The sequence below is a fragment of the Schistocerca cancellata genome, chromosome 1 (assembly GCF_023864275.1).
Source record: "Schistocerca cancellata isolate TAMUIC-IGC-003103 chromosome 1, iqSchCanc2.1, whole genome shotgun sequence".
Taxonomy (NCBI): domain Eukaryota; kingdom Metazoa; phylum Arthropoda; class Insecta; order Orthoptera; family Acrididae; genus Schistocerca; species Schistocerca cancellata.
Window position 1 is genome coordinate 622,491,696 of NC_064626.1, and position 26,110 is coordinate 622,517,805.

The 26,110-nt window shown below is 37.5% G+C and overlaps 1 protein-coding gene across 8 annotated transcripts in view; it reads left to right on the forward strand.

The window, feature by feature from the left end:
• The window catches only part of LOC126183133 (broad-complex core protein isoforms 1/2/3/4/5-like), a 319,181-nt gene that overhangs the window by 195,810 nt on the left and 97,261 nt on the right, over nucleotides 1-26,110 (forward strand). For 2 of the 8 annotated variants that reach the window (XM_049924909.1, XM_049924910.1), the window contains one exon: nucleotides 17,919-18,311. The exons of 4 other annotated variants lie outside the window; for them this stretch is intronic. In XM_049924909.1, coding sequence (XP_049780866.1) covers nucleotides 17,919-18,211 — 293 coding nt within the window. In that variant the 3' untranslated portion in view covers nucleotides 18,212-18,311. Of the gene's footprint in view, nucleotides 1-1,315; nucleotides 1,586-14,367; nucleotides 15,117-17,918; nucleotides 18,312-26,110 lie in introns of those variants that run through there. 2 more of the 8 variants (XM_049924942.1, XM_049924932.1) reach the window with 2 other exon arrangements.

Genomic DNA, 26,110 nt, shown 5'->3' on the forward strand with positions numbered 1-26,110 from the left:
GAAGTAACAGTCGCCAGCAGAAGTTTTCGCACTGTTGTGTTGGCTACATGAGTGCAGCACAAGAATCGCACACCTACTGACATTGCGATTTGCTGGTTGTGCACACTCCAACACACCATTGTTGTTGATAGCTTAGTTAAGAATTTATGACAATGGTCAGCTGCAATGTAATTGCTAAAATGCTGTGCTCTGTTATCCTAACATGGAAAAACCAGAAAATGATCGGATTGACACCATCTGATCTGATTCACCTCATTTTACGATACTTTGTTTCAGTGGTGCTTTCGATTTAGCATCACTGTCGAAATAAATTAGTAAAGTTGTTGGAACACTTTTTGGCTACGTTAATTTATGAGCATTAGTGTACTGTAGTTAAACACTGGCAGAAAAAGCTCTCAGTTGGTAAATCAATGAACAGTAAGAGAGAGGATGATAAAGAAGCCTCTGTTATGTATATATCTGTGCTGAATTATCTTTCTTTATTGGACCCTCATAGGAAGCACCATTTCTAAAAGCTCAGATTCAGGTTCCAGTACTTAAGTCAATTTTATGATGGTCATAATTTTCTACTGATGACCATTTTCTTTGTTTGTTAATGTTTGGCACCTACTTTTATGACAGTCATCCATACAGTTCGCATGCACTAACTATACATACAATAGGTTGCCGTTATCCTCAAATGATCCTGTATTGCCGTTATTCTCAAATGATCATTGACGTTGAGTAATGAAGATACTTTGAGACTTTGGTGTTGAATGTAGTAAATGGCATTAATGGTTTCCACTGTCTTTTTTCTGCTTTTAAACTAAGTTAGCCTTGAAAGTCTCTTCGGGTTTGCTGCCGGATCCTAAAATCAACTTGACTCGATATTTCGGCGATCCAACTGTTCGCCATCTTCAGGAAATGCTGCTTCTGCTGATGAGTCCCACTGAGCAGAAGCAGCATTTCCTGAAGATGGCAAACAGTTGGATTGCCGAAATATCGAGTCAAGTTGATTTTAGGATCCGGCAGCAAACCCGAAGAGACTTTCAAGACTTATTACGCCGGGAAAGCCTACGTAGTCACATTAAGTTAGCCTGTTTCAGTGAGATAATATTTTGCCACATAAATTCATCTCGCATAAAACTGGCAAAGTAACAGAACAGAAGCATCAAACAGAACATAATATGCTATCAAAGTAACAGTGTAAGACACTCAGTAAACAAGTTTTCCATGTTCTGGTAATGTAGCAATGGTGTCTGTGTTAATAGCTTACTATGCTGTGAAGTGTGTTTATGGTTTTGTTTCCATCCCACAGCAAGGGTATATGTTTCAGGCAAGTTCACTGAAGATGCAGCTTGCCATGTCTGTGGTAAAGTGGTGCGCAAGACAAACTTAAGGAGGCACATAAAGGATGTGCACCTACCTAATCAACATATTCCTTGCAAACTCTGTGGTAAAATATTCAAAACATCAAACAGCTTGTGTACTCATATAAACCAATATCATCACAAACATGCACAACTGACAGACCCATATGTGTGATGATATCATTAGGAAACCATACATTGTCAGATACAGATGATTCCAAATAGTGTTAATTAGAATCCAGCTTAACTTTTTGTACAAAATAAATTTATGTGAATAAATGAATTTCTTGTTAAAGGTGAAGTAGTTTCAGTTTTTCATTTATGTGTTTCTTCGTTACAAGCTTTAATCATGCCAGAATTGGTCTTTTTTATGATTTTGTTGGTTACATTCTTCACGTATGTTCCTCAGAGTCGTATCCCAAATAATCAGAATCATGCTAGTCCTCCAGTATCTTTTAAACTAGATAAAATCGTGTGTAATCCAAGTGAAATCATGGGTCATTTCAGTTTCTCTCTAGAATTACTTATAGTCTCTTGCTAGTCAACTATCAGTAAATGTGTCTGGAGGGGAATGTTTTGTGGTCTGTTTTTCATTGTTTGATATATATTGTTTCTTTCTCTTTGTAATAAAAGAGTGCAGAGAGTGAAATTATGGTTTAGAAACTATGCATGATTTTAAATTGCAGTTAACACCTCATAGTGGTTTTAAGTTTTGTTTCTTTGTTTCCTTTTTTTACTGCCAATTCATTTAGGTTCATTCATGTTTCTAATTATCATGACTCAATGTTTATTTTTCAATATAGTTGTGTTTTAGTTCCATACAAAGTTATCATTCTTAGTGTCACTGATATTCTCATTTGACAAGAGTGTGTGCCCGCAAGCCACATATTGAGAATGGTAAAATATGATGGGGCCCAGGCATGGGGAGCAGTATTGAAAAAATATGGCAGGGGCCTTTATGCAGCAGTGGGCGTCAGAAGCTGCTGCTGATGATGATGATTATGATTATGAAAAAAGAAAGATATTTCTTAACTTAGATGGAGTAAAAGTTTCAGTTGGATACATATGAGGAGGAAATAGGCCATAGACTATCGAATTTTACCCACCATTGATGCTTGAAATGTGAGGTGGTCTATTTTACCTATGAAAATCACTGTGCATACAGCATAGGAGGGTAGTGTAAATTACTTCTGTTTGTGTCTTGACACTTCAAAATGCCACTGAAGATCAGAAATTTGTGGCCAAAGTACTCTTTTCTCATGAAAGTTTGTTCATTCCTCTCAGTGCTCTTCAACCACATTCTGTCTGCAGATTCATTTATGGTAATGGAAAGTTCTTGATGGAATATAAATATAAAGGGAGTAAGAGTAACTACTCACTATATGGTTAGGCATTAGTTACTGATAAATTGTGGGTGATCAACTTCACTCTGGGCCACAGTATGGTGGTGGCCATTAATTTGGGTGGACAGCTGGATGGTCATCATGTACACAAGAAATGCTGTGCAAAAATTACAGCAGTACCACTGTATATTACAACTGCTTTCACAGACTAAGTTTGTTGGACATATGAGCAAAGAATTTTTTGGCTGCTTGTTCCTTTTGTTTTTTGAACTAGTATTAGTAAAGAGTAAATCAGCCATCTATTTTTCTAGTGTTGTAACTGTGGGCATCATTATTCTTCTCAAGTCTCGTTGTGTTGTTATGAGCTGTTTGTTGGCTTTTGTATGAGTAGTTTTTTCTAATTGATGTTATTCCTCAAGGAATTAATGAGTGGAAATAAATGTCTTAAGATGTTGACTTGTTTCTTTCGAAAAATAGCAGAAGTGGCTTAACTTTATAATTGCAGTAGCTCAGTAATATATTTATTCCATTTTAAGTTTTCATCGATATCTACACCTGTAATTTGGAACTTTCTATCCAGTTTATTGTTTCCTGTACACATGCTGCATTAATGGTTGATGATGTTCTATTTTTGTACATAATAAAATGTAATGTGAAGTTTTCAAAATTAAGGATGAGACAATTATTATTAGAAAAACTTTAACAACTTCTTCTATATGAAATAGGATAATTTGTTGCTCACACAACGAGCAGGCGTTGAGTATCAGACAGGCACATTGAAAGTACTTTCAATACGTGTGTCCTCTGTCAGTGCCTCATCAGTTTGCTGAGTAATTTTATATTTTATATTGATGTTATTTCATCCCAGATTTTCCATTGTTTGATTTTGACAATTTCCTCTGTCACTTTTTGTCTAACAGCAGTAATTATAACAGGTGGGATATCTTCAAAAATTACAAACTTTGCTCAATGTATGGTAATGGAATCATTCCCTATATAAGGAATGAGAGTGAACCCAAAACTGAAGCTTGTGAATCTCACTTCATGATTTTCTCCCAAAGCAATAAAATTTTCTCTCCTTCCAGTACTGTTCAAATTTTTCTGCACAACTTTTCTGCTGGAATGTGACTGTTCTTGAGTACATTACATTCATGAACATTTTGAAAAAAAAATATCCATGTAAGGAAATTCGACAAAACTGTAATTATTTTTTTTTTTACCTGATTTATGAAGATGTTTAACAAGATCTGTTTGGTGAAACTTGTCAATTCAGTATTACCCTATTGATACACTTTTGTGAAAAATATATAACCTAGAATAACACATGTAGCTGAAATAGACTTCATGCTATAGATTAGGTGCACAACTCTATGCAGATAAAAGATTACATTACTGTATATCAACATCTGACCGATGTTAACCCACAGTGAGCTGTAACCAGAACCCCTTACAGTGATGACAGGACATCAAAGAGGACCTAGATATGTTTCTGGCAATGCCCCCTCCATGTGGTTTGCCTGAGAATTCACAAAGCAGCAACTATGGTTGCTTGGCCATTCTGAACAATGTTGCCACCAAAACATATTCAAGACATGTTAAATATATGACATTTGAAGAGAACTCATTGGCAGGGTACCATTAGAACAAGTTGTTTGGCTGTTAAACCATCTTGATGTATAGACTGATTTTGCGTTTCTGTCTGAAGGTGTGAGACTGGAGTAGTGTGGACCAGAATTCATTTCCGTGTTTTACCTTTTAGAGAACAGTTTTAACTATGTTTGCCTCAATTTATGTTAGTTTTGTACAAATCTTCAATTTTGATTGCCCTATACATGCAACCAACCATAAGTTAGTGGTTTGCATTGCTTTCGATACTTCACAGATTAGATTGTATGTCTTCTCCTGTGGCAGCCCAGATCATCACACTCTCTCAGAAAGCAGCCACCATTCTAGCATCCTTTTACCTAATGACAGATTTAGGTGAGAACAATTCAAAAACTGTCACTCTACACATCAAATAAGGTGTTCTGCTGCCCGTTGCAGACTGAGGCATTTGTGGTTTGTGGACAATAGTAATTGGTGCAGAGACTGTGAACCACCAGTCCAGCTCACACGATAGAACATTAGTTACCTTGATAGTCAGGTTTACATCTGTTGCCATGCTGTTGTATCAAACTAACACTTCGAACAAAAATGTCCAGGTCATTATGATCGTCCAGACAAGACTGTGCTTATTCCATGCAATGGCCATAGTTATTGTGTGCAACCCTCTTCTATCCATCATTGTTGCAGCAGTGATCTTCTTTCACAAATGGTAGGATACTTAATATTATGTTGAGCACTTTATCATAGCAGCTGTAACTGTTTCTGGTGGGTAGGTAGTACACCCAAAGGAATAATTTAGACATATACCTTAATAGTGAAGGAGTTCAGAGTCATGAAGCTGTATTCAACACAGGAGAACTGTTGATATATCACAAAATTACTATGAAAAGTATGTGATTATTTTCTTTGTGAAGAAAAGTTGTATAACTATCTACACCCGTTTATAGCTTGCTCTATGTGTTTTCAGATCTGCAGATGGAAATAGAGGCTAGCTTTTATTTTTAAAAATTACTTATTACAATTATTGATTTGTGTTCTCCTGTTTCAGTTTAAAATATTGACAGTATTTTACTTTACCCTTATTGACTTCAAGGTTGATCCGTAACTGAAATGTTGCTATCAGTGACTACATTTTTTTCTTTAAATTGAAAAAGAAAGTTAAGACAGTTGTAAAACATTACAGATATCAAATGAAAAGCTTGTTATGTAAATTAATGTTCAAAATAATATGTTATCCTCATTAACATGGTAGCTTCAGGATGAGTTGCTGCCTACTACATCTGTTTGTGATTTGAAGCATGATTTTTGTTTGCAGCTATGCAGAAGTGAAATGCTAACTTAAGACACAAATATATAATTGTGATTGATGTATAGATTGTCTTGAGAAACCATTTTATTATTTTATTGTGTAACATTTTTATATTTCTTATTGTATGTCAATTAATAAAGTGTTTGAACAGTAACAGTGTTGGGTTTTGGGTTACATGGCCATGTGCTGAGTAAGATAAAAAAGGTTATAAAAGTAGGCAAAAATTGTGTTCTTGGGTAAACAACTTACAAGTACTTTAACTATCATTTTAAGAGTATGTTTAAGTGATTCTAGAATATTCCACCATGTTCTAAGAAGAAATTTTAGACTTGCTATCGTCTACTAAGTTCTATGATCGAATACGTGCTTCAAATTTTTCATTGTGTAAATGGGAAATTTATTCTAAACACAGCCAATGCAATTTGTTGCTAAAAAAGAAAAAAAAATTGTTCGGCCGATACAGATTGCTGGCCTAATATTTACAGTTACCCCAAAAGAAGTCTTCTGTTCTTGAAGAGTGATAGAAAATTATAAACACATAACAGCCATCGAAACAAAGCTGGTTATTTACTGCAGTGGTAAAACAACCAATGTACTGATTTCATTGTTGAAAAATTAAAGTTAATATTAAATGTTGAAGTGCATAAGATGATATCAACTGTTGTTTTAGACTTAGAAACTTGAACATTAAAACTAAAAGTGGAATACATCTACAGTATACTGCATTAGTATAGAATTATTTTATTGATTAATACCTAATTGTTGTTCTTGATTTGGAAAAAAGAATTGATTAAACTCAATTTTGTCCATTGCTGTCAGTATTGCTTCCACAACTGTATTACTTTCGTAAGAAAGAAAACCAACTGCCTCCAGTCTCAGATTGTGAGTTTGGTTTCATCTTCGGGTGCTTGTTCAGTCTACTTCATCTTTTTTAATTTAGGTTATTACTGATCCTGTTGAAGAGTCTATTGGTATATAACATGGAGGCACATCTTGACTACAATTTAAAAAACTAAGACAAAACCCATAAATTACTGTATCCAGTGGCGGTAACATGATTTTCAAGCAGGATGTGTGGAGACATATTTATACAAGCTGCCTGAGTAGAAATGGTTAGTATTCATTATTCAGTAAAAGTGATGTGTTTCACAGTAATGAAGATGAACAAATGCTCATAGCTCTTCAGAAATGCACTTTAGAGCCCACATTTGCTGGACTTTTTTTCTTGTTTCGGTCTATACTACACCCTGCAAAAATATGGAGAGCAAAACACTTGCAGTAAAAGAGATTCATGTCACAGTAAGTACTGAATATGAAGAAGAGCTCATAGCTCTTAAGTTATGCATTTTAGGGCCCATTTTTCCTGGACTTTTTGCTTTATATGACCATTGCCGTCATCTCCCTGAATATTGATCACGCCTTCTGGGGGACCTCATTTACTTAAAACACATTTTTCACCTTACAGTACATTTGTATACAAAATGCAAAAAGGTCACTGAATATCCAGATATAAAGACGTTAACATTTCCAGGTATACATAGGTGTTGTAGGTGATGATACAAAGATGTAACATTATTATTTACACATAGATGTCATTTGTAAAACAATTTTTTGTGCAGATATCAGATGTGATAATATGTTATGAAATAGTTACGACCATTAAATACTTGTTTCTTTAGCAAAAAAATAAACTTGGTGAAAAAATGGTGGCTGTTGAACTGTTTTTCATTTAAAACATTTTCAGAAATGTTTCTCTGTGTGACAGTATTTCAATTTGTTCTAGCATATGGTGTTCTACCATTATTTTTTAGAGGAGTGCAGTTAGGCTGTTGTGGATGTCATCTAGTTTGTGTTTGTTGAGGTACATACTGTGGGCTGCTGAGGATTTGTGGTTGAGCGTGAAAGCATCTGTGTACTCTTTGTAGTGTGTGTGGAAAGTGCTTTCTCTTTTATTTATGCACAGTGCAGGAATAACTGTTACACTGTAATTTATATAATTCACGGTGTTAATTATCAGGGTGTTTATGTTTACTGCACCTAAGTAGGGAATGCCTGTGAACATTTTTTGTTGTCAGGTGTTTTTCCTGTTGTGCTTTTATAGGCCTCTATCCTGTTGGGCAGTTTGTCAGTTGTTTACTGTGTACTCATCTTTCACTGCTAGTGACATTTCTTGTGTTAGTTTTACAGTTTTAAATGTGATGTGTGTGCCCCTGTTCAGAATGGATCTAAATTCAGCTTACTTATATATCTTTGGATGGTGTGATGAGTTGGATGTTGTGACATCAGTGTAAGTTGGTTTCATATAGATCACACACACACGACCACGGTCTCTGGTTGCTGAGACCAGACATGGAGTGAATTATAATGCAAGAAGTTCATCAAGTACACTTTTGTAGCATCAAATAGGAGTAGAGTGTCATCGACATAGCTCCTGCAAGAAACTATTTTTTTTTCAATAAGTTTGTCTTTCCCTTTAAAAATTTTATTTTCTGAGTGGTTGATGAATGTGTCAGTCAGGAGGCTCACCATGTTGTTAACCATTTGATGAGACTACTTCTTGTTGACAGATCTTATCATTAAATGAGAAATAGTTGTGAAACAGTAATAGTTCAAGTAAATGGACTGACTCTGAAATCTCCGGCAAGATCAATTTCCTGTGTTTGATAAGAATTTTGTCACAATTTCTGTTTTCTATTTGACAGGTACATTTGTGAACAGATTAATAATGTCAAATGAGGCAAATCTATCTTCTATTTGGGGATTTTTTATCTCTGATGAAAGTTGTTAACTCTTGTGTATTTTTTACTGAATATGAAAATTTTATGAAAAGGGTAGGTTGCTACTCACGAAATAACAGAAATGTTGAGTTGCAGACAGGCACAACAGAAAGACTACTAAAACATGTTATCTTTTGGCAAAAAGTCCTTCTTCTGAAATAAACAACATACACACATCCGCACAAACACATCTTACGCACACATGACCACTGTCTCTGGCTGCCAAGTTCAGACCATTGTCATTATTCCATCCTTGATTTTCCATTTCTCGATTTTATTGAATGTGTGAATTTGAAAATGTAAAGTTCCCTGAGGATATTATTTAATAGTTGAGAATGTTTGCATGTTGATGTATTTTTTTGGAATTGACAAAATGTGTGCAGTCAGGTTTGTAGATTTTTTGGTGTTTATATGTGTTTGAGGGCATTGGTGTTCATCAGTGTGCAACATTTTATTTGTTTGTCATATGGTAGGATCACATTGCTTAAGCATTTTAGGGAACATGGTTCAGTTCAGTAATGGTGTTTTCATCACACCATTCAAACACACACACAAGCATGCTGCATTTAGAACCATTATGAACATGGGCACCACACATTACCTTTCAAATTGAAACCACTAACACAAGAAATATCAATGGCAGTGAAAGATGAGTACACAGTAAATTAAAAAAAAATTGCCAACTTATTTTAGAAATACCAATATTAAAATACTTTTTCCCATAAACAACAAACTTGGGATGTCACTTCCCTCATACAGAGGACATAAACACCCCAGTAATAGAACACAGTGGAATATATACAAGGTGGTCAGAAACAGTCTGCTTTTAAGGGTATCGCAGGGTAAGTTGTGATGTTAAGAAGAAAAAAAATTCAATATGTTGCACCATTTCCAAGTTAATTGGAATTGAAGTTACGCAGTCAGATCATTGTGTGCACACAATCACCAAATATGTTCTTCATTCAGTTTCCTAAACCTGAACAAGAAAGAGCTACAAAAATTGGCATGGGACAGTGGTAGGGATCGAACCCGAGTGAAAGGCTGAGCAGTCTCATGCACTATCATGCACGCAACTGACACTAATTGTATTGGGTGGGCTTCTTAAATTTGCATGCACAGTGGCTTGATTGTCTAACTTCAGTGATAATTGACTCAGAAATGTTGTAAGGTATAGAATTTTTCTTTTTCTTTTTTTTTTTTTTTTTCCTTAACGATTATTTCTCTGCACAACCTACCCTGCAAGGCCCTAACAGGCTTTTCAGACAGTTTTTGACCAGCCTGTATTAGAGTGTAATAGACCCTGTGCCATACGGAGACAAAACAGGAAGAAATTTTCATATATGATACAACAACCACAATGATGCTTGTCTCAACCACTTTGATAAATTCTCAGCAGCTAACAATATGTACCTTAATAGATACACTCTAAATGACATCCACAACAGGCGAACTCTACTCCACAGGGAAATTAGGTGTAAAAAACTTGATCTGCTAGAACAATTAGAAATACTGTCACATAGAAAAATTCTAAAAATGTGTTAAATGAATAACAGCGTTTAACAGCCACAGCGTTTTCAGGAATTTCAAAAGTTTATTTTTTCCTAAGGAAATAAATATTGAGTAGTTGTAACAATTTCACAACATAAGCACATTTAATATCCACACAAATAATTGTCTTGCAAAGGATACCTGTGCATAAATAATAATGTAACATCTTTGTATCATATTAGAAATAAAAACACATGCTTATATGACAAATTGTAACATCTTTACATTTGGATATTCATTGACTTGTTTGCATTTTGTTTACTAGTATGCAGTGAGATGAAAATTGTATGAATATAATAGAGGGAAACATTCCACTTGGGAAAAATATATCTAAAAACTAAGATGATGTGACTTACCAAACGAAAGCGCTGGCATGTTGATAGACACACAAACAAACACAAACATACACACAAAATTCAAGCTGTGAAGCTTTCTATATGGGAATGACCAGCAACAAACTGTCCATTCGCATGAATGGACACAGGCAGACAGTGTTTGTTGGTAATGAGGATCACCCTGTGGCTAAACATGCCTTGGTGCACAGCCAGCACATCTTGGCACAGTGTTACACCGTCCGGGTTTTCTGGATACTTTCCACTAACACCAACCTGTCAGAACTCCGGAGATGGGAATTTGCCCTTCAGTATATCCTCTCTTCTCGTTACCCACCAGGCCTCAACCTCCGCTAATTTCAAGTTGCCGCCGCTCATACCTCACCTGTCATTCAACAACATCTTTGCCTCTGTACTTCCGCCTCGACTGACATCTCTGCCCAAACTCTTTGCCTTTACAAATGTCTGCTTGTGTCTGTGTATGTGCGGATGGATATGTGTGTGTGTGCGAGTGTATACCTGTCCTTTTGTCCCCCTAAGGTAAGTCTTTCCGCTCCCAGGATTGGAATGACTCCTTACCCTCTCCCTTAAAACCCACATCCTTTCGTCTTTCCCTCTCCCTCCCTCTTTCCTGATGAAGCAACCGTTGGTTGCGAAAGCTTGAATTTTGTGTGTATGTTTGTGTTTGTTTGTGTTTCTATCAACATGCCAGCGCTTTCATTATATATATGCACCTTCTCATGCCCTTCGTAAAAACTGCCACTGGACACAGAAACTTATTTTTACATCTTGTCTTAGTTTTGTAAAAATTGTAGTTATAGTGTGCCTCCTTATAATATTCCTGTTAATCCCAACAGGAAAAGTATTAACGTAAAATATATATATTAAACAGTGGAAACTCCAGATAAGAATATCAACAATGTAGGAGAAGACAGAATGCTACTAACCACAAGAAGATACATCAAGTTGCAGACAGGCACAATTAAAAGACAGTCACATAAAACTTTCGGCCACAGCTTTCGTCAGTAAACCACACACACACACACACACACACACAAACAAGGAAGCAAGCACACCTCATGCACACATGACTACCAACTCCAGCGTCTCAGGCCAGAATGCCAGAAAATATTTACACGGATCAAGTACCTAAACACAAGCACACAGGGCTTAAAATGCATTGTGAACTAAAAGAAATAATTCTAAGTACTGCATGAAGAGAAAATTACTCAGAAATGATATGTGACATAATGCATTTTCTCTCCTAATGCTACATTCTACTCAATTTCCATGATATTTGTTGATTCCGAAGGAAGGACCCACACACACACACACACACTTTTCTAAATGAACTAGTACTCTGAATCAAAAGTAACTTGAGAACTATAATCTATGAGCTTGCAGTGGAATTCCTTGTCAGTTAATTCTTTATTCCTACTGCAATCCAAAAGCAACAAAAGTGCTTATGTTGTTAAAGAACAATTTTTCATGGTGTAGTATTAGTGCTCATCTGGTTTCTTACCTTGAACTGTTTAATGCCGTGTATGAGCAGCTTACTTCAGACTACCACTCAGTTGACTGATTTTAATTGGGGGAGGAGGAGGGCAAATTGAGGATGGGAGAAGACTATCATGGTAGAAGGTGTGTAGTGCTGCAGTGGGAGCAGAGAAGGGAATAGATACTAGATAGGTGGAAGACACAGACTAGCAAAGATTGAGATCTGGTTGGGCTATGCAATCAAAGGATATGTTGTAGAGATGGCCGCAGTTTGATGATAACTGACTGACTGACAGCTTGTTAGTTAGTCATGTCCATGTAGAAAATGGCTCAGTGGTTGGAGCTTACTTGGTAAGTCACATGGCATATTTCACACGTGGCCATGCCTTTGATGGGATATGAGACACATGTCACAGCACTGGAGTAGGTAGTGGTAGGATTTATGGGGAAGGTCTTGCACCTAGGTCTATTGCAAGGATGTGAGCCACAAGACAAGGGGTTCGGAGCAGGGGAGAAGTAGGTATGGACAAGGATATTGTGTAGGTTGGGTGGGCAGCGGAATACAACTGTGGGAGGAGTGGGGAGGACATTTCTCATTGCAGGGCACAATGAGAGATAGTTGAAACCATGGTAAAGAATGTGACTCAGTTGCTCCAGACTTAGATGGTTCTGAGTCATGAGAGTAGTGCTCCTTTGTGGCCAGACAGTGGGTATATGGAGAATTATAGATGAATGATGAGACAAGACATGGTAGATCTCTTTCTGGACAGGGGTGGGGCAGTAATTTCAGTCTGCAAAGGCCGAAGTGAGAAACTTGTCATATTCGAAGAGGGGCTGCTTGTCACTCCAGGTGACTACGGGTGGCCATATGTATGATACAACTTTGTGCAAAATGGGTGGCAGCTGTGAAAATGGAAGTATTGTTGGTGGTTGGTAGATTTGGTGTGAAGGCCTGATGTAAGCATCCTTGAGGTAGAGGTCGACATTGAGGAAGGTGGCTTGTTGGATTGAGGATCATCGAGTGAAGCAAGTGGTAGAGAATGTGGAGGAATGTGAAGAGAGTGTCTTCACCCTCAGTCCAGATCACAAAGATGACATCACTAAATCTGAACCACGGGAGGGTTTGTGATTCTGAGTGATTAGGAGGGATTTCTGCAGATGGCCAATGAGTAGGTTGGAATAAGGTGGTGCCATGTAGATGCCTATCGCTGTAACGCATGTTTGTTTATAGGTGATGCTTTCAAAGAAAAAGTAATTGCGGGTGATGGTATAGCTGCTCACAGTGATCCGGAAAGTTGTGGTTTAGGCTAAAGGTATGGAGTCAGTTGGGTGTTGGGAAAGGTAGTGTTAGTAGCGGTGACACCATGGTCTTCAGGGATGTTAGTGTAGAGGGAGGTGCCATCAACATTGATGAGCTGTGTGATGAGTGGTAAAGGAACAGGAACGGTGAAGAGTCAGTGGAGGAAATGGTTGGTGGCTTTTGTGATAGGATGGCAGGTTACATGAAATGGCCTGAAGGTAGGTGTTCATTCATGAGAGCAGAGATTCTCTCTTTGGGGACGCATTAACCAACCACAATGGGGCATTCTGGGTGTTCATTTTAATAGCTTTTAAAAGCACATAGAGGTAGGGGTGCCAGGAGAGGTGGGAGTGAAGAGGGAGAGAGAGAGACCTCTTTCCATAAATAGAGCACAGCATCCATTACCTCCTCAAATCCTTAGGTAGCATAATGCCAAAGAATAGTTATTCATCATGAAGTGTGATGGGAAGTGAAAATATGGATTTGCCTTTATTAACAACATTTTTGTGAATTGTTAAAGAGTTTTTAATGGTATAATAATCTGTCATCTTATCATTTCATTATTTTATGGAAGATTCATTTGATATGATGCATAGTTGCACATTCTGTACAGTCTCTGACACAACTCTTCTAACACATGGACTCAGCATAGTAATACAATGGTTTTCTTTGTTGTATTATAACATTTTCTGTTTATAAGCAGATGAAATTAAATGAAATGATCATATGCATTGTTGACTAGGAGGCAAGCAGATAATTCCCATTATTAAGGATGTTTTTGAAGTTTAATGACTCTTTTTAGGTTTGATGTTTGTGTCACACTGTTAATATCATGCTCAAAATGTCTTAAAAAAACATAAAAACACACTTGATAATTGGACTTATTTCCAAAGTGCCAAAAGTGAATATTGGAAAATAATACCTGGCAGCAGCAACTGTTGTTTTACAACAAACAAAACCCCCACACAGGCCATTTCTAAGAGCTAAAATGGAGTTATACAATTTACTTCTGCCTTTTAGTAGTTAGTATCTCCCTATGTGTTGCTTACTTAGTATGGTTATTATAGTAAAATGCAGAATTGTTTCAATACAATAAGCACAATAAAAATTGTGCTGCATTTTTTAAAAATTTATTGCTGTGTAAATTGTTGTAACATATCCTTTAATTCAGGAACACTGTGAGAATGACTTAAATTTCCGAATTTCATTATTTTATGATGTATAACGTTGTTGTTGTTTTTTTTTCCCACCACATTTTGTCTTATGGCTTTGGAGTTGAAGACTGCAATGAATCCATTACGTTCCAGAATCAGGAAGACTGGACTGCGCACTGTGCCACCGTAGTTTTTGTAATAAATTCAACTTGACAGTCCATGTGAAGAATGCACATGGAGCCGATCGTGGACCATTTCTTTGCACAGTATGTGGTCGGCGTGTGAAGAATAGAAATACACTTCGTGTCCATATGCACATATATCATCGATATAATACTGTTTCCAATTAAAGAGCACAATGTAAATTTTGTAAAGATTAATACACATGGGAAATTCACAGTACCTGACATTGCAAATGTGTCTTATCAACTTTCTAGTCAAGTAGGATTGGTTTTCATAAACCTGCTTTTAATAATTTAGTAAGACAGATGATACCATAACCTGTCGATATTTAAGTCACTCAGGATGATAGCTAAAATACAGATCGTGAAGAGGTATCCTTACACGGAGTTCTGTCAAATCAACTCATTAATATATACTTCTGGATATTTATTTTACATGTATGTGGATTTTGCAAAAGGTACATTTGCTTTAGATTTTTGGCATCATATAGTGAATGATATATTTGATATGAGTTAATGTATTCACGTATCTGCTTAGTGCTGTAGAGACAAAGTATGATGTGTCACAGATAGGTAAAAATGTGGATTGAACATGTGCAACTTGAAAATTTTATGAAACAATTTCAAAGGACTTTTTTGCTTTGTCATTAATATTAATTTTATACTCTTAGTGGCAAAGATTTCTAAGGGCACAGTTACTGTTGTGATAGCAATTTCTCATAAATTGACTCAGAAATTTTAAAGTGGTAGTTGTTGGTGCAATAAACTTCTCAGTGTTACCTTAACTTTTCATCTCTATTTATTTTCACTTTGTATTTAGCAAAGTTTATTTTATTATTTAACTTTGTTGTCATATGCCCTTCCCTACACCAGTCATCATTTTAACCTAAGAGAGGGAAGCTATGTGAGCCATCTTTTTTTCCTTTGAATTGTGCAAACTTATTTTAACTGTTCGTATTTACTGAGGTGGAATTTGAGGTCCAGCCCAACATTTACCTAATTGGGCATGGAAAACAGGTCAAGCACACTAAGGCTGGCTGGTGTGAGAGCCCACAGTTGTTAATACACCACATGGATTCAGTCCGGGTCTGGCTCACTTGGCAAGCTATTGAGCTATACATTATGCTGTACATGGTGCAGCACTTAAATCCAGACAAATGAAACATTTTTTAGAAACAAATTTATTAAAACAAAATACAAATGAAACTGAAAATCTGTTCACATATAAGTAGTAGTATCTTTCAATAGTAACATTACTCCCTGTAACCCCCTTCAGCCGCAATGACTGCCTCCTATCTTGGCCTGAAACGATTGCATGGACTCCTTAAAATAGTGCTGTTCATACTTGTGAATGCTGCTTTGATAGCAGTGTGTAGATGTGTCACGTTAGGGTGCCTCATCTTATTGGTAACTCTTTCGACTATGCACCAAACATAGTAGTCAACGGTGTTCAAATTTGGGGTATTCGGGGGCCTGAACTCCTTTCACCAGAACATGTCAGTGTTATCCGAGAGCCAGTTTCGGTCTAAATGGCTCATATGAGGTCCTCCTCTGCCATCCGCCACATTGTTTGCTCACTGACGTTTGATACTGAAGCCAATTTCCTCACCAATTGCTCCAGGTCCTCTTAAATCAGTGCCTGAGACATATCGATGACTGCCACTGTTTGTGACACATGTTTCCTTGAATGAGTTTTCCTCACTGTGTTAGCAGAACCTCCCCCAGACTTCTCCGAACCATTATGCTTGACCACAAGATCCTAAACAGTTGATCTCAGGTACCTGAAGAATCGAACTATTTCAGTGGGTGAACGCCGCACATGAAGACTTTCAATAATTGCGGTTCTTCGGTTGTACTTCACACTTGTCCATAACATCTCAGCCATTTTGAGGTTCTGACTATGTACTACACACCTATGGCTTTCAAGAATGCCAATCACAACCTCTGGTGGAACTACAACATGGTGGGAAATTGGAGTTGAAGTTGGCCAGATTTAAGTGCCGCACCCTGTATGAGCAAGTCTTTCTATTAGTTTTCACTATTTCATAATATCCAATTTTGTAATACTTAATTTCTCTGTCGTACCTGCAGTAACTAGTGTCAACATATGTTAAATATAACAAACATACAATCAAAAAATTGTTGTCTTTGTGAGAAATGGGGGTATTCATGTATATAATTGGAACCACCTGTGGGAATGGCCGTACGAAGAAAACATGAAAAATAAAATGTGCAGTAACAAACTTATTGATTAGAATTTCTTCATTTTAACTATTTTTACGTTGTGACATTTTCAGTATCAAAATCAGGTTTCTTTTTTAGATACTTCAAAAGCCTCAATATTATGATTATTGCAGGTACTATATTGGTTAGACCATATGGTAAATTCTAGTGCTCTGACTGGCTACGCAACGTATTAGTTTGTGCGGTTTGCCACTGGGAATAGATTGAGACTGTTGATTTTAGTAGAACTCTTCACAATTTACATTAGGGCTGATCGTCATTTGCCAAGGCTTGTAACTTGACTGCATACAACATTGGTTGAGAATCAGTGTAATTGAAGCGAATCATTAACAGGTATGAAGTGATCTAAAAAGTCGGTGTGCTTGTTAGAGGCTTTGGTTCTTCAGGCACCCCCCCCCCCCCCCCCTCTCTCTCTCCCACCACCAACACCATCACAGTCACAGAGTGTGTGCATGAGAGAGAACAAGTGTTGTGAATGAGATTGTTAAATGTTACTAAAAAGGAACAGGTTATATGTGGCAAGTTTGAACTTTGTACTGGACTGGGATTTGAACATAGGTACCTGTTTGCAGTCCACACCACTAATCAACACCATTCAGGCTTCTCTCAGGGATAAGCTCAAAGCTCCATCATGTCACACTTTTACCTTTGATCTCTGCAGAGGCTATCCCATGGTACCATAAGACAAACACCTCTGAGAGAACTGATATAGCAATGAGTTTTGATGTATCTGTATCCTCCCTGTTATATCCTTTCTCTCACCAGCTAGTAGTCACGCAACACTGTGGGAGAGCCACAGCAGAGATTGAAAGGAAATGGTAACAGCGTGTAAGAAGTTAAAGCTTTGAATCAACCAATGAGGCATGCTCAGCATAATTGGCTACTCACTGCCCACAAAAGGCAGGGATCCAAGTTTGAATCCCATTGTGGCACACAGTTTTGACCCGTCACATATAATCAATGCAGTATTATAGAGAGACTTAATTCTCATGGCTTTGACTTCAGTGTGTTGGAGTCTGCCTGTGTCCTCAAACATAATAAGTTATTTCACAATTAATTATCAGATTGTTATGTTAATCAGTGTAAGTGAGGCAGATTGTATTTGTTTCCAATAAATTGCTTTTACTGAACTAATTTTACCACAAGAAGTCAGTGAATAATGGAGTATAGTTTGATAACAAGCCTATATAAACAGTGATACAATTATTTCACTGTTACCTATGGAAGTGTCACTTTCAAAATCAGAAAATTTATTTCATCCTTTATTTTCCTTTCCAGATATGGGTTCCAGTATTCAGCCAGAGAAATTTCCTTGCACAAAATGTGAAAAAATATTTAATAAGAAATCATCTCTGGCATCACATGTGGCAAATATCCATGGCAAGGCTTGTGGCCCATTTCATTGCCAGTTTTGTGGAGGTGTTTTTAAAAATAAGAACAGTTTGAACGCCCACATGTATGACAAGCACAGATCTGCTAGACAGCCCCGTCCTTCTCTGAAGGAATGTGTTCAGCAGAATAATGGACTGTTAAGTTCCCCGTATACAGACAACACATCAGGTCATTTTTAGTCCAGTCTGAGATGGTGCTGTAAGTTCTGTGTACTTTTGTGACTCATCTGTGTATGTTACACTTGTGTAACAAAGGTGAACTACACATTTATCTGGAATCTTCAAGTAGTAGATGGATTGTAAGAACATGACAAATGTCTCAGGTCTGTGGGAGATACTAGATTTTTCTGATAGTAATAATAGCAATGACATGGCTAGGCAGTATTACTGAAAATTTTAAGCATTTAAAAAAATAAAAATTTAGACATTTCTACATTATTTTTAGTATGTCATATTTGCAGAGTGTATAGGTGTACAGCAGTACAAGATTTGATTTTATATATTTTTACACACACACACACACCAGATAAAGTACTACATGATTTGCTGTACAGAAGTTAAGTATGCTCTTGCTGTACTCATTAAGAAGGAGAGTTCTCCTATTTGTATAGCTTTATATTGAATGATTGGAACTTTATATATATATATTTTGCAGAAGCAGAGTTCTCCATAATGACAATGCAACTCTTTATAGATATTTTTATAGCAGTTCCTGAATTTAGAAATGAGGGGAGCCAGTTTTATTTCACTGATTTATTTTTCTTTTCCCCCTCTCTCCATAACACAAATTGTGTAGTAAAATTACGTTGAAAGCCCCACTTAGAACCTGAACTAGTAAAATTTTCTATTAAGTAATAAGCTTATTTCAGATTTCTGTAAAAGGTATGTTCAGTAAGGCTGCAGTAACTAATGCCATAAAAATTTAGTAATAAACAAATTCATTACAGTCAGTGCTTTAAAGTCGGATTTAACACTTTCACCTTATTATTCTAAAGATTAAACTGTCACCATCTGATGTAATGTTTTTGTGGCTGTTAGAAATCTTTCTGGACAAGAAACATAACCACTGTAAAACATATCATACTGGGGATTGTCACACAGGGTTTTCTTTGCCTATTAATTTTATTTTCATTCAGTGGATGTGACCTCACATCAGTTTCGAAAAGACACACAAATGTAGTGATAAGAATATATTGAACCTTTAGGGACTTGTGTGGTAATATTATTCCATTGTTTGCAGAACATTGTGAACACCACTATGTTATTTGCATGTTCTGGTTGTGAGCTGTATTGTGATTGAACGCCTTTTTCAGCAGACTTTTTATCAGTTTACTTGCCATCATTTATGAGTTGAAACAGTATACAAACAATTTCAAAATTGTGCATATTTGTTTTCTTTGGTAAACCTCTTCATCTAGGATTCACCATTTATTAAGACACCCCTGAAATATATAAATGATTATTCAGAATGTTTTTTATTTCTCTGATGGAAATCAGTTGTTTAAGTACATGTTTTTACCTGTGGCATTGATTACAACCTTAGTAAGTGTGATGGTATGGGCTTTCTCATAACCTTGCAAATGACAGATCCCATTTTAATTGTTTTATTCAGTAGCTGAAGTGCAGTGTAGAAGATGTAGAGTCAGCATAAGCTCTAGTGATATCTTCCATATTTTTTTAAGCAGTTCTGTGTAAAAAAGCATGAATTGCTGTTGTATCATGTATCTTAGAGATAGCTGAAGCCAAAATCATATGGTTAATGCCAAAAAGATGTGTTTCAACCAAAACTAAAATATACCAGTAACATAACACTATGTCAATAAACTGTGATCTTATCATTGCCCAGTACCTTTCCAGACACTTCTATGACATGTTATCCTAAAACGTTGAAATGGTGTTAGTTTTCAAACATTATCATTTATCTTTTGAATAATGTTCATTCATGTCTCTTACATTTGACTGTGTGACCCTTTGACTTATTTTTTCCTGTAGTGAAGAAATTCTTGAAATATTTTGCAAAACTTTGTTGTGATTACATCGTCAATTTGCTTTAGTGCTTTAAATCAGAAACCACAACTGTTGTGCTTTTGATCTGATGAATAAAGCTGGAGGTAGTAAAGAGCTTTAATCTACTATCAAAAAGTTCTTTACAGTTGTGTCGTTCACCAACTTGAAAAGGCACATATTCTTTGAGTTATAACTAGGCTGCTGTCACTAGCCAAAATCTCTTCCATCACTGATGCAGAATGAAGTTCTTCATATACTGTCATCTATTTAGTTAGAATCATTTAATCGTTGTAACTCTAAAACAAGAACTGATCATAATTGTCAGTACTTCTTCACTCATATTTTTTAGATTGTTATATTGGAGGCTTGGAAGGGCTGTATCTCATTGCCATTTCACATTTATCATTTTGTCACTCCACCACAGGCAAACATTGTGAATCGTCTTAATTTCATTCACCACAAACGATGTTTTTGGCAAGCCTGTAACTGTATTATGCATGACTTAAATAATGAAATACTGCACCAGCCAGGTATTTTTTCACACATAGCATGATGCGTTTGGAGAAATTATTTTTGTTACCTAATGCAAATATTTACATTAGTATTCTGTGTAATGTTCACATGTGTGTTGTTCTGCACATAGAAACACTGAATACTTACGTAAATATTTGCACTTGGCAATGAGAGTAAATTCTCAAAACACATTATGCTAAGCATGAAAAAATATGTTATTGTTTCAGTATCTCTTTATTTAAATCGGTCATGACTCACCAATGGATTACAGTGTCTTTCAAGAAAATCACCTTTTTGCACTGAAAGAATGTTTTCGAAAATGATACACTTGTTGTTGATCAGTATATCGTAGTTTCTTTTCCCTAGCAGGCTGAAGGGGTCTATATTTTGTATTGTATTTAATTTGGCTTTTATCAGTGCCATGCAGTTATTTCCTCAGCATACTTTTCATTGTTTGTATCGCTCTTGAGTGTCCAGCCAGGTGCATTGTTTCGTAAATGACTGCACTCAGCTTGACACTTGAGAGCAATACAAACAGTTTATTCATCTGGAAAACTTAAGATCATACATTTTTCATTCTGCACGACCACATATGCATAACATTAAGCATTTCGCGGTGTTAAATTAGTAGTTGTGTCTTGTTCTCAGTGAATTGAAAATGAACCCAGGGGTTTATCAGTTATGTAATGGTTCTAAGTTTATCATGTATAGATGTCACCATGAGTTTTAGTTTTACTTTCCAGACAAACTGAAGCAACACAGTTGATGGATCATGTTCTCTATTAATTTATTCCTTTTTTCATGGAACTTCGTTTTCTTAGCTTGTTTAACTATATTGTGAGAACGCTGATTGATGAACAAGATCTTTCAAATACATACTCCTCTTGTAATTACAGATTTACAAATTCAGGACTGTATTTTCAAGGTGATTGCTGCTAGTGAAATTATTCTTTTAACTTAAAGCCGTATATGGTCATACTCAGGCTGATGCTCCATCCATGCCAGGAGCGGAGTCAGGACAGCATATGCCTCACTAGTTGATGGTCCTACATCTGGTTCAGTGACAATGTCACCCTCCTGGCCATCACTTTCTTCTCTCACACTTTCAAACAGTGGAAAATCCAGGATTGAATATAACAATATTGTGAAAAGGAAATTTGCTGCTCACCATATAGCGGAAATGCTGAGTCGCAGATAGGCACAATAAAAATTCTCTCACAAATAATAGCTTTCGACCAAGAATGCCCTTGTCAGATTTAGACAGCAAACACACACATACACACTCACACAAATGCAGCTCACACACACGACTGCAGTCTCGGGCAACTGAGGCCACACTGCGAGCAGCAGCACCAGTGCATGATGGGAGTGGTGACTGACTGGGGGTAAGAAGGAGGGTGGGTGGGAAGGGGGAAGGATAGTAGGGTAGGCATGGCGAACAGTGACGTGCTGTTGGGGAGCTTCCCAATGTCACTGTCCGCCATGCCTACCCTACTATCCCTCCCCCTCCCCACCCCAGCCTCCTCCTTATTCCCCACCCAGTTGCCCCTCCCATCATGCACCGGTGCTGCTGCTCACGGCCTTAGTTGCCTGAGACTGCATGTGTGTATCATCTAATTTTTATGAAAGCCTTACTGGCCGAAAGCTATTATTTGTGACACTCTTTTTGTTGTGCCCATCTGTGACTCAGTGTCTCCACTATATGGTGAGTAGAAACTTTCATTTTCGCAATACTGTTACATTCTATCACACTTTGAATGAGTTCATCACTGAGAATGTCTAAAGAATTACAAACAAGCCACTCACCAGTATCCTCTGTACTGCATTTGGGACATCCAGGGGATCTTTCTTATGTCCCCAAGTAATACTTTGTCCTCTGCCACTTCTTGCTCTTACTCTTCCTTTTCACATTTCTTCTTCTCATCTTCATCTTTCTATACATCATCCCTGACTGAAATGCCTTTCAGTTTATTCCAAGATCTTTTTAATGTGACTGTCCACACCTAATTCTGCGCTTCAAGTGCTATGCAACAGCAATCCCTTAGGTTCAGTTTTTGGTGATGAGCCATAATGCCTTCTTGATTTCCATGTTCTGTCAGAAGTTCCTTCAACAGTCGTCTTTGTAATGTCGCTTTATAGTTTAGGTAACCTTTACTCCATTGGCTACAACAAAGTTGTTATGCTTGGCAGCAGGAAGAGTGTTTTGAAATGTCCATCTTCTTTGTCAATAAGCCTTTCTGTTTGGTGGGTAGGTGCATTGTCCTGAATTAACATCACATTACTGCCTTCTTAGCACTATGTGTTTTTTTTACTTACTTAAGCTATGAAGATTGAATCCTACCATTCGCAAAACAAAGTAGTAGTCACCCAGGCCTTTGGTTGATTCTTGTAAAAGATGGGAGGTTTTTAACATTTTTGAAAGCCTGGGGTTTTTGATTTTCTCATCAATGGAGAGGGTATTTTTTATGTTCCCCAAAGAGTTAGCATAATTCAACAGGGTAACATGGTCTTTACTAACCTTATACCCAAGAACATTAGTTTTTCTTTTAGAAGGTAAATTTCTTTCCGGCAGTGTCTTCCAAATAATTCTTCTTCAATTTTGAATTTTTCAGTAAAAATTGTTTACTGTCTCTGGGTCAACTTATAGTTTTTTACCACTTAAATCCAACTCACGAATAGTTTTTTACCACTTAAATCCAACTCACGAATAAAGTGTCTTGTCTTGTAATTCCAGAGCTAGCCATTCACCACTTTAAATGAAAAAACTGCTGCTCTTCTTGGCTAAAAATTTTGCTTCTTCATGAACAGTTAGTATTAAAAGAGGGTTTCCCAATGCTTGCTGCTGCAAAAACCACTTGAATGTAACCTGTTCACACTCTTTGTTTTCTGATGTTTTCATTGCTTTTCTTGATGAACTCCCATCGTCATGCTCAAGGAAGACACACAAGTTTAAAAGAGGACTTTTTTATGTCTGAAGCTGTTGATGTTTCCACACTAAATATCTCAGCTAACTGCTAACTACTCATGCTTTTGTTTAATTGTTCAAGGGCTTTTATTTTCTCTGCCTTAGATAAGACAACATGTTTCCTTTTAGAAGACATATGCTGCATAGTACATTAAAACACACAAGACAAAACAAGACACAGAAGATGAAATTTATCGTGACAAATCAATGTATACTCTATGTAGGCTGCACTGAATGACGAGGTACTAGAAACACAACAGTGCATGTACTGTGTTCACAGTTCACTGGAAGATTTTGTCTTTTAATACATTTGCTGTGGATTGGCTTTAAACTGATACAGTTTTTATAGTAACTATCAGACAAAACCAACAGTTTTAGTCATATAGTAAAATTTTCTTTTTTCTCTAATCTGGATAATTGGTGGCCTGGATAGCTGTGGATCAGATAATTGGAGTTCTCCTGTATAAATACATATTTGGCAAAGTTCAAATACTGACAGAAAGAAAGAAAAGTGTCAGTTTTGTAGAATCACAATAGATTTAGAGGTTATTGTTGCAACATAATTTCATTCAGTAGGCTTTTCCTAATTGAAATTCTGTATTCCAAACTGTTGATCAGTGCCTTAGCATAGGTAAAAGAGTGTATTTGTAATTTGCAGTGAGAATGTTGCACTGTTACATCCCTCTATCTTAATAAATAAGAAAATGTGTATGATAAGTACATATTGTGAATCTGTACTATTTATGTCAACTAAAAGATAACATACACTGCTTCATAGAAGGCATGTAACCTGGAAATGACAGTCCAGTGCCAATAATAGTATATTTCTGTTATAACTTGGTCATCTGTAAATACATTAGCATTAAAGGAGGCCACTCACCGAATAGCAGAACCATTGAATTGCCAATAGACACACACAGAAGGAAGAAAACTTGCTAGCTATTGGGCTTTATCCTTTGATGAGCTAGAATAAAATACACATGTGTATGCCACTACATGGTGCCAGCTACACAGATGGTGCCAATGCTCTTGTGTGGCAGGTGGACTAGTTGTGGTGCGGTAGTGTCAGGCATGGTGGGTGGAGGGAGACAGTGGCAGAAGGTAGGGAGAAGGACTGGCAGTGGGTAGCTAGTGGTTCAGAGGGAGGCAGTCAGTTTGCTGGCTAGGAATGCAGGAGGGAGGGGTGGGAGGTTTATGGGCTGGCATGATGGTAGCAGCTGGTGGGAAACAGTACACGCTGAAGGCAACATGAGAATGTGAATGGGAGGGGGTGACAGGATGGAGGAAGGGGAAGCTGTTGAGTGGAGGGTGCAGGGACAGTGGGTTACACGAGATATGAGGCCAGGACACTTACAGGAACAGACTGTGTTGTAAGTGTATCCACCATCTTCGTAGTTCAGAGAAGCTGGTGGTGGTGGGAGGGAACCAGATGGCTTGGGTTGTGAAGCAGCAATTGAAATTGAGCACATTGTGCTCAGCTGCATGTTACACCACCGGCTGGTCAACTTTGTTCTCGACAACAGGTTGGCGGTGGCCATTCATTCTGGTGGACATCTGTGGCTGGTAGCCATACCAACATAAAAGGCTGTGCATTGTTTGCAGCAGAGTTGGTAGACTATATGACATGACTCCTTTGACAAGTGGCCCAGCCGCTGATGGTGGTAGGATAAGCCTGTGACAGGACTGTAGTAGGTGCTGGGTGAGTGGATTGGGCAGGTCTTGTACCTTGTTCTGCCTTAGGAATCATGTTGGGTGGGCGAAACACCACTTTAGGAGGGATGGGAAACATATTGGGTAGGATGTTCCTCATTTCAGGAGAGGGTGGGAGATAAGGCTCTGCTGAAGGATATGGTTCAGTTGTTCCAGTCTGGATCGATGTTGGGTGACGAGGGGTGATGATGATGATGATGATGTTTGGTTTGTGGGGCACTCAACTGCGTGGTCATCAGCACCCATTGACGAGGGGGGTGCTTGTTTGTAGCTTGTTCTTGGAGATGATGGGATGAATGGGGCTGTGTGATGACATGGTACGAGAAATCTGTTTGTGGGCTAGGTTTGAGAGTATTGCCTGTCTGTGATGGCATTTGAGAGATCTTCACCACATTGAGTAAGGGAGTTCTCATCACAGAAGATATGTCGTCCAAGGGTGCCTTGGCTGTACTGTCAAAATTAGGATAATGTTTTTGGTCACTGGATTTAATGTGAACAGTGGTGTGTGTGGAACAATCAGAGAAATGGAAGTCAATGTCCAGGAGGGTGGCACATTGGGCAGAGGAGGACCAAGTGAAGGGGATGGGAGAAGACGTGTTGCGGTTTTGAAGGAAAGTGGATAGACTATCTTGGCCCTGAGTCCAGACCATGAAGATATCATCAATGAACCTGAGCTACAATGCCTGTCTCCCTCTCCCTCCAGCCTGACACCTGACACCAACTCCAACACTATTAGTCCACCTACCACAAAGGAGCGTTGGGACTGTCAGCCTAGCATCATGTAGCTACATAAGCATATATGTGTGTGCGCAGATAAAATCTGAAATCTAGTAAGTTTTCTCCCTTCTGTGTGTGACTTACGGACAATGCTTCTACTTTTTGTT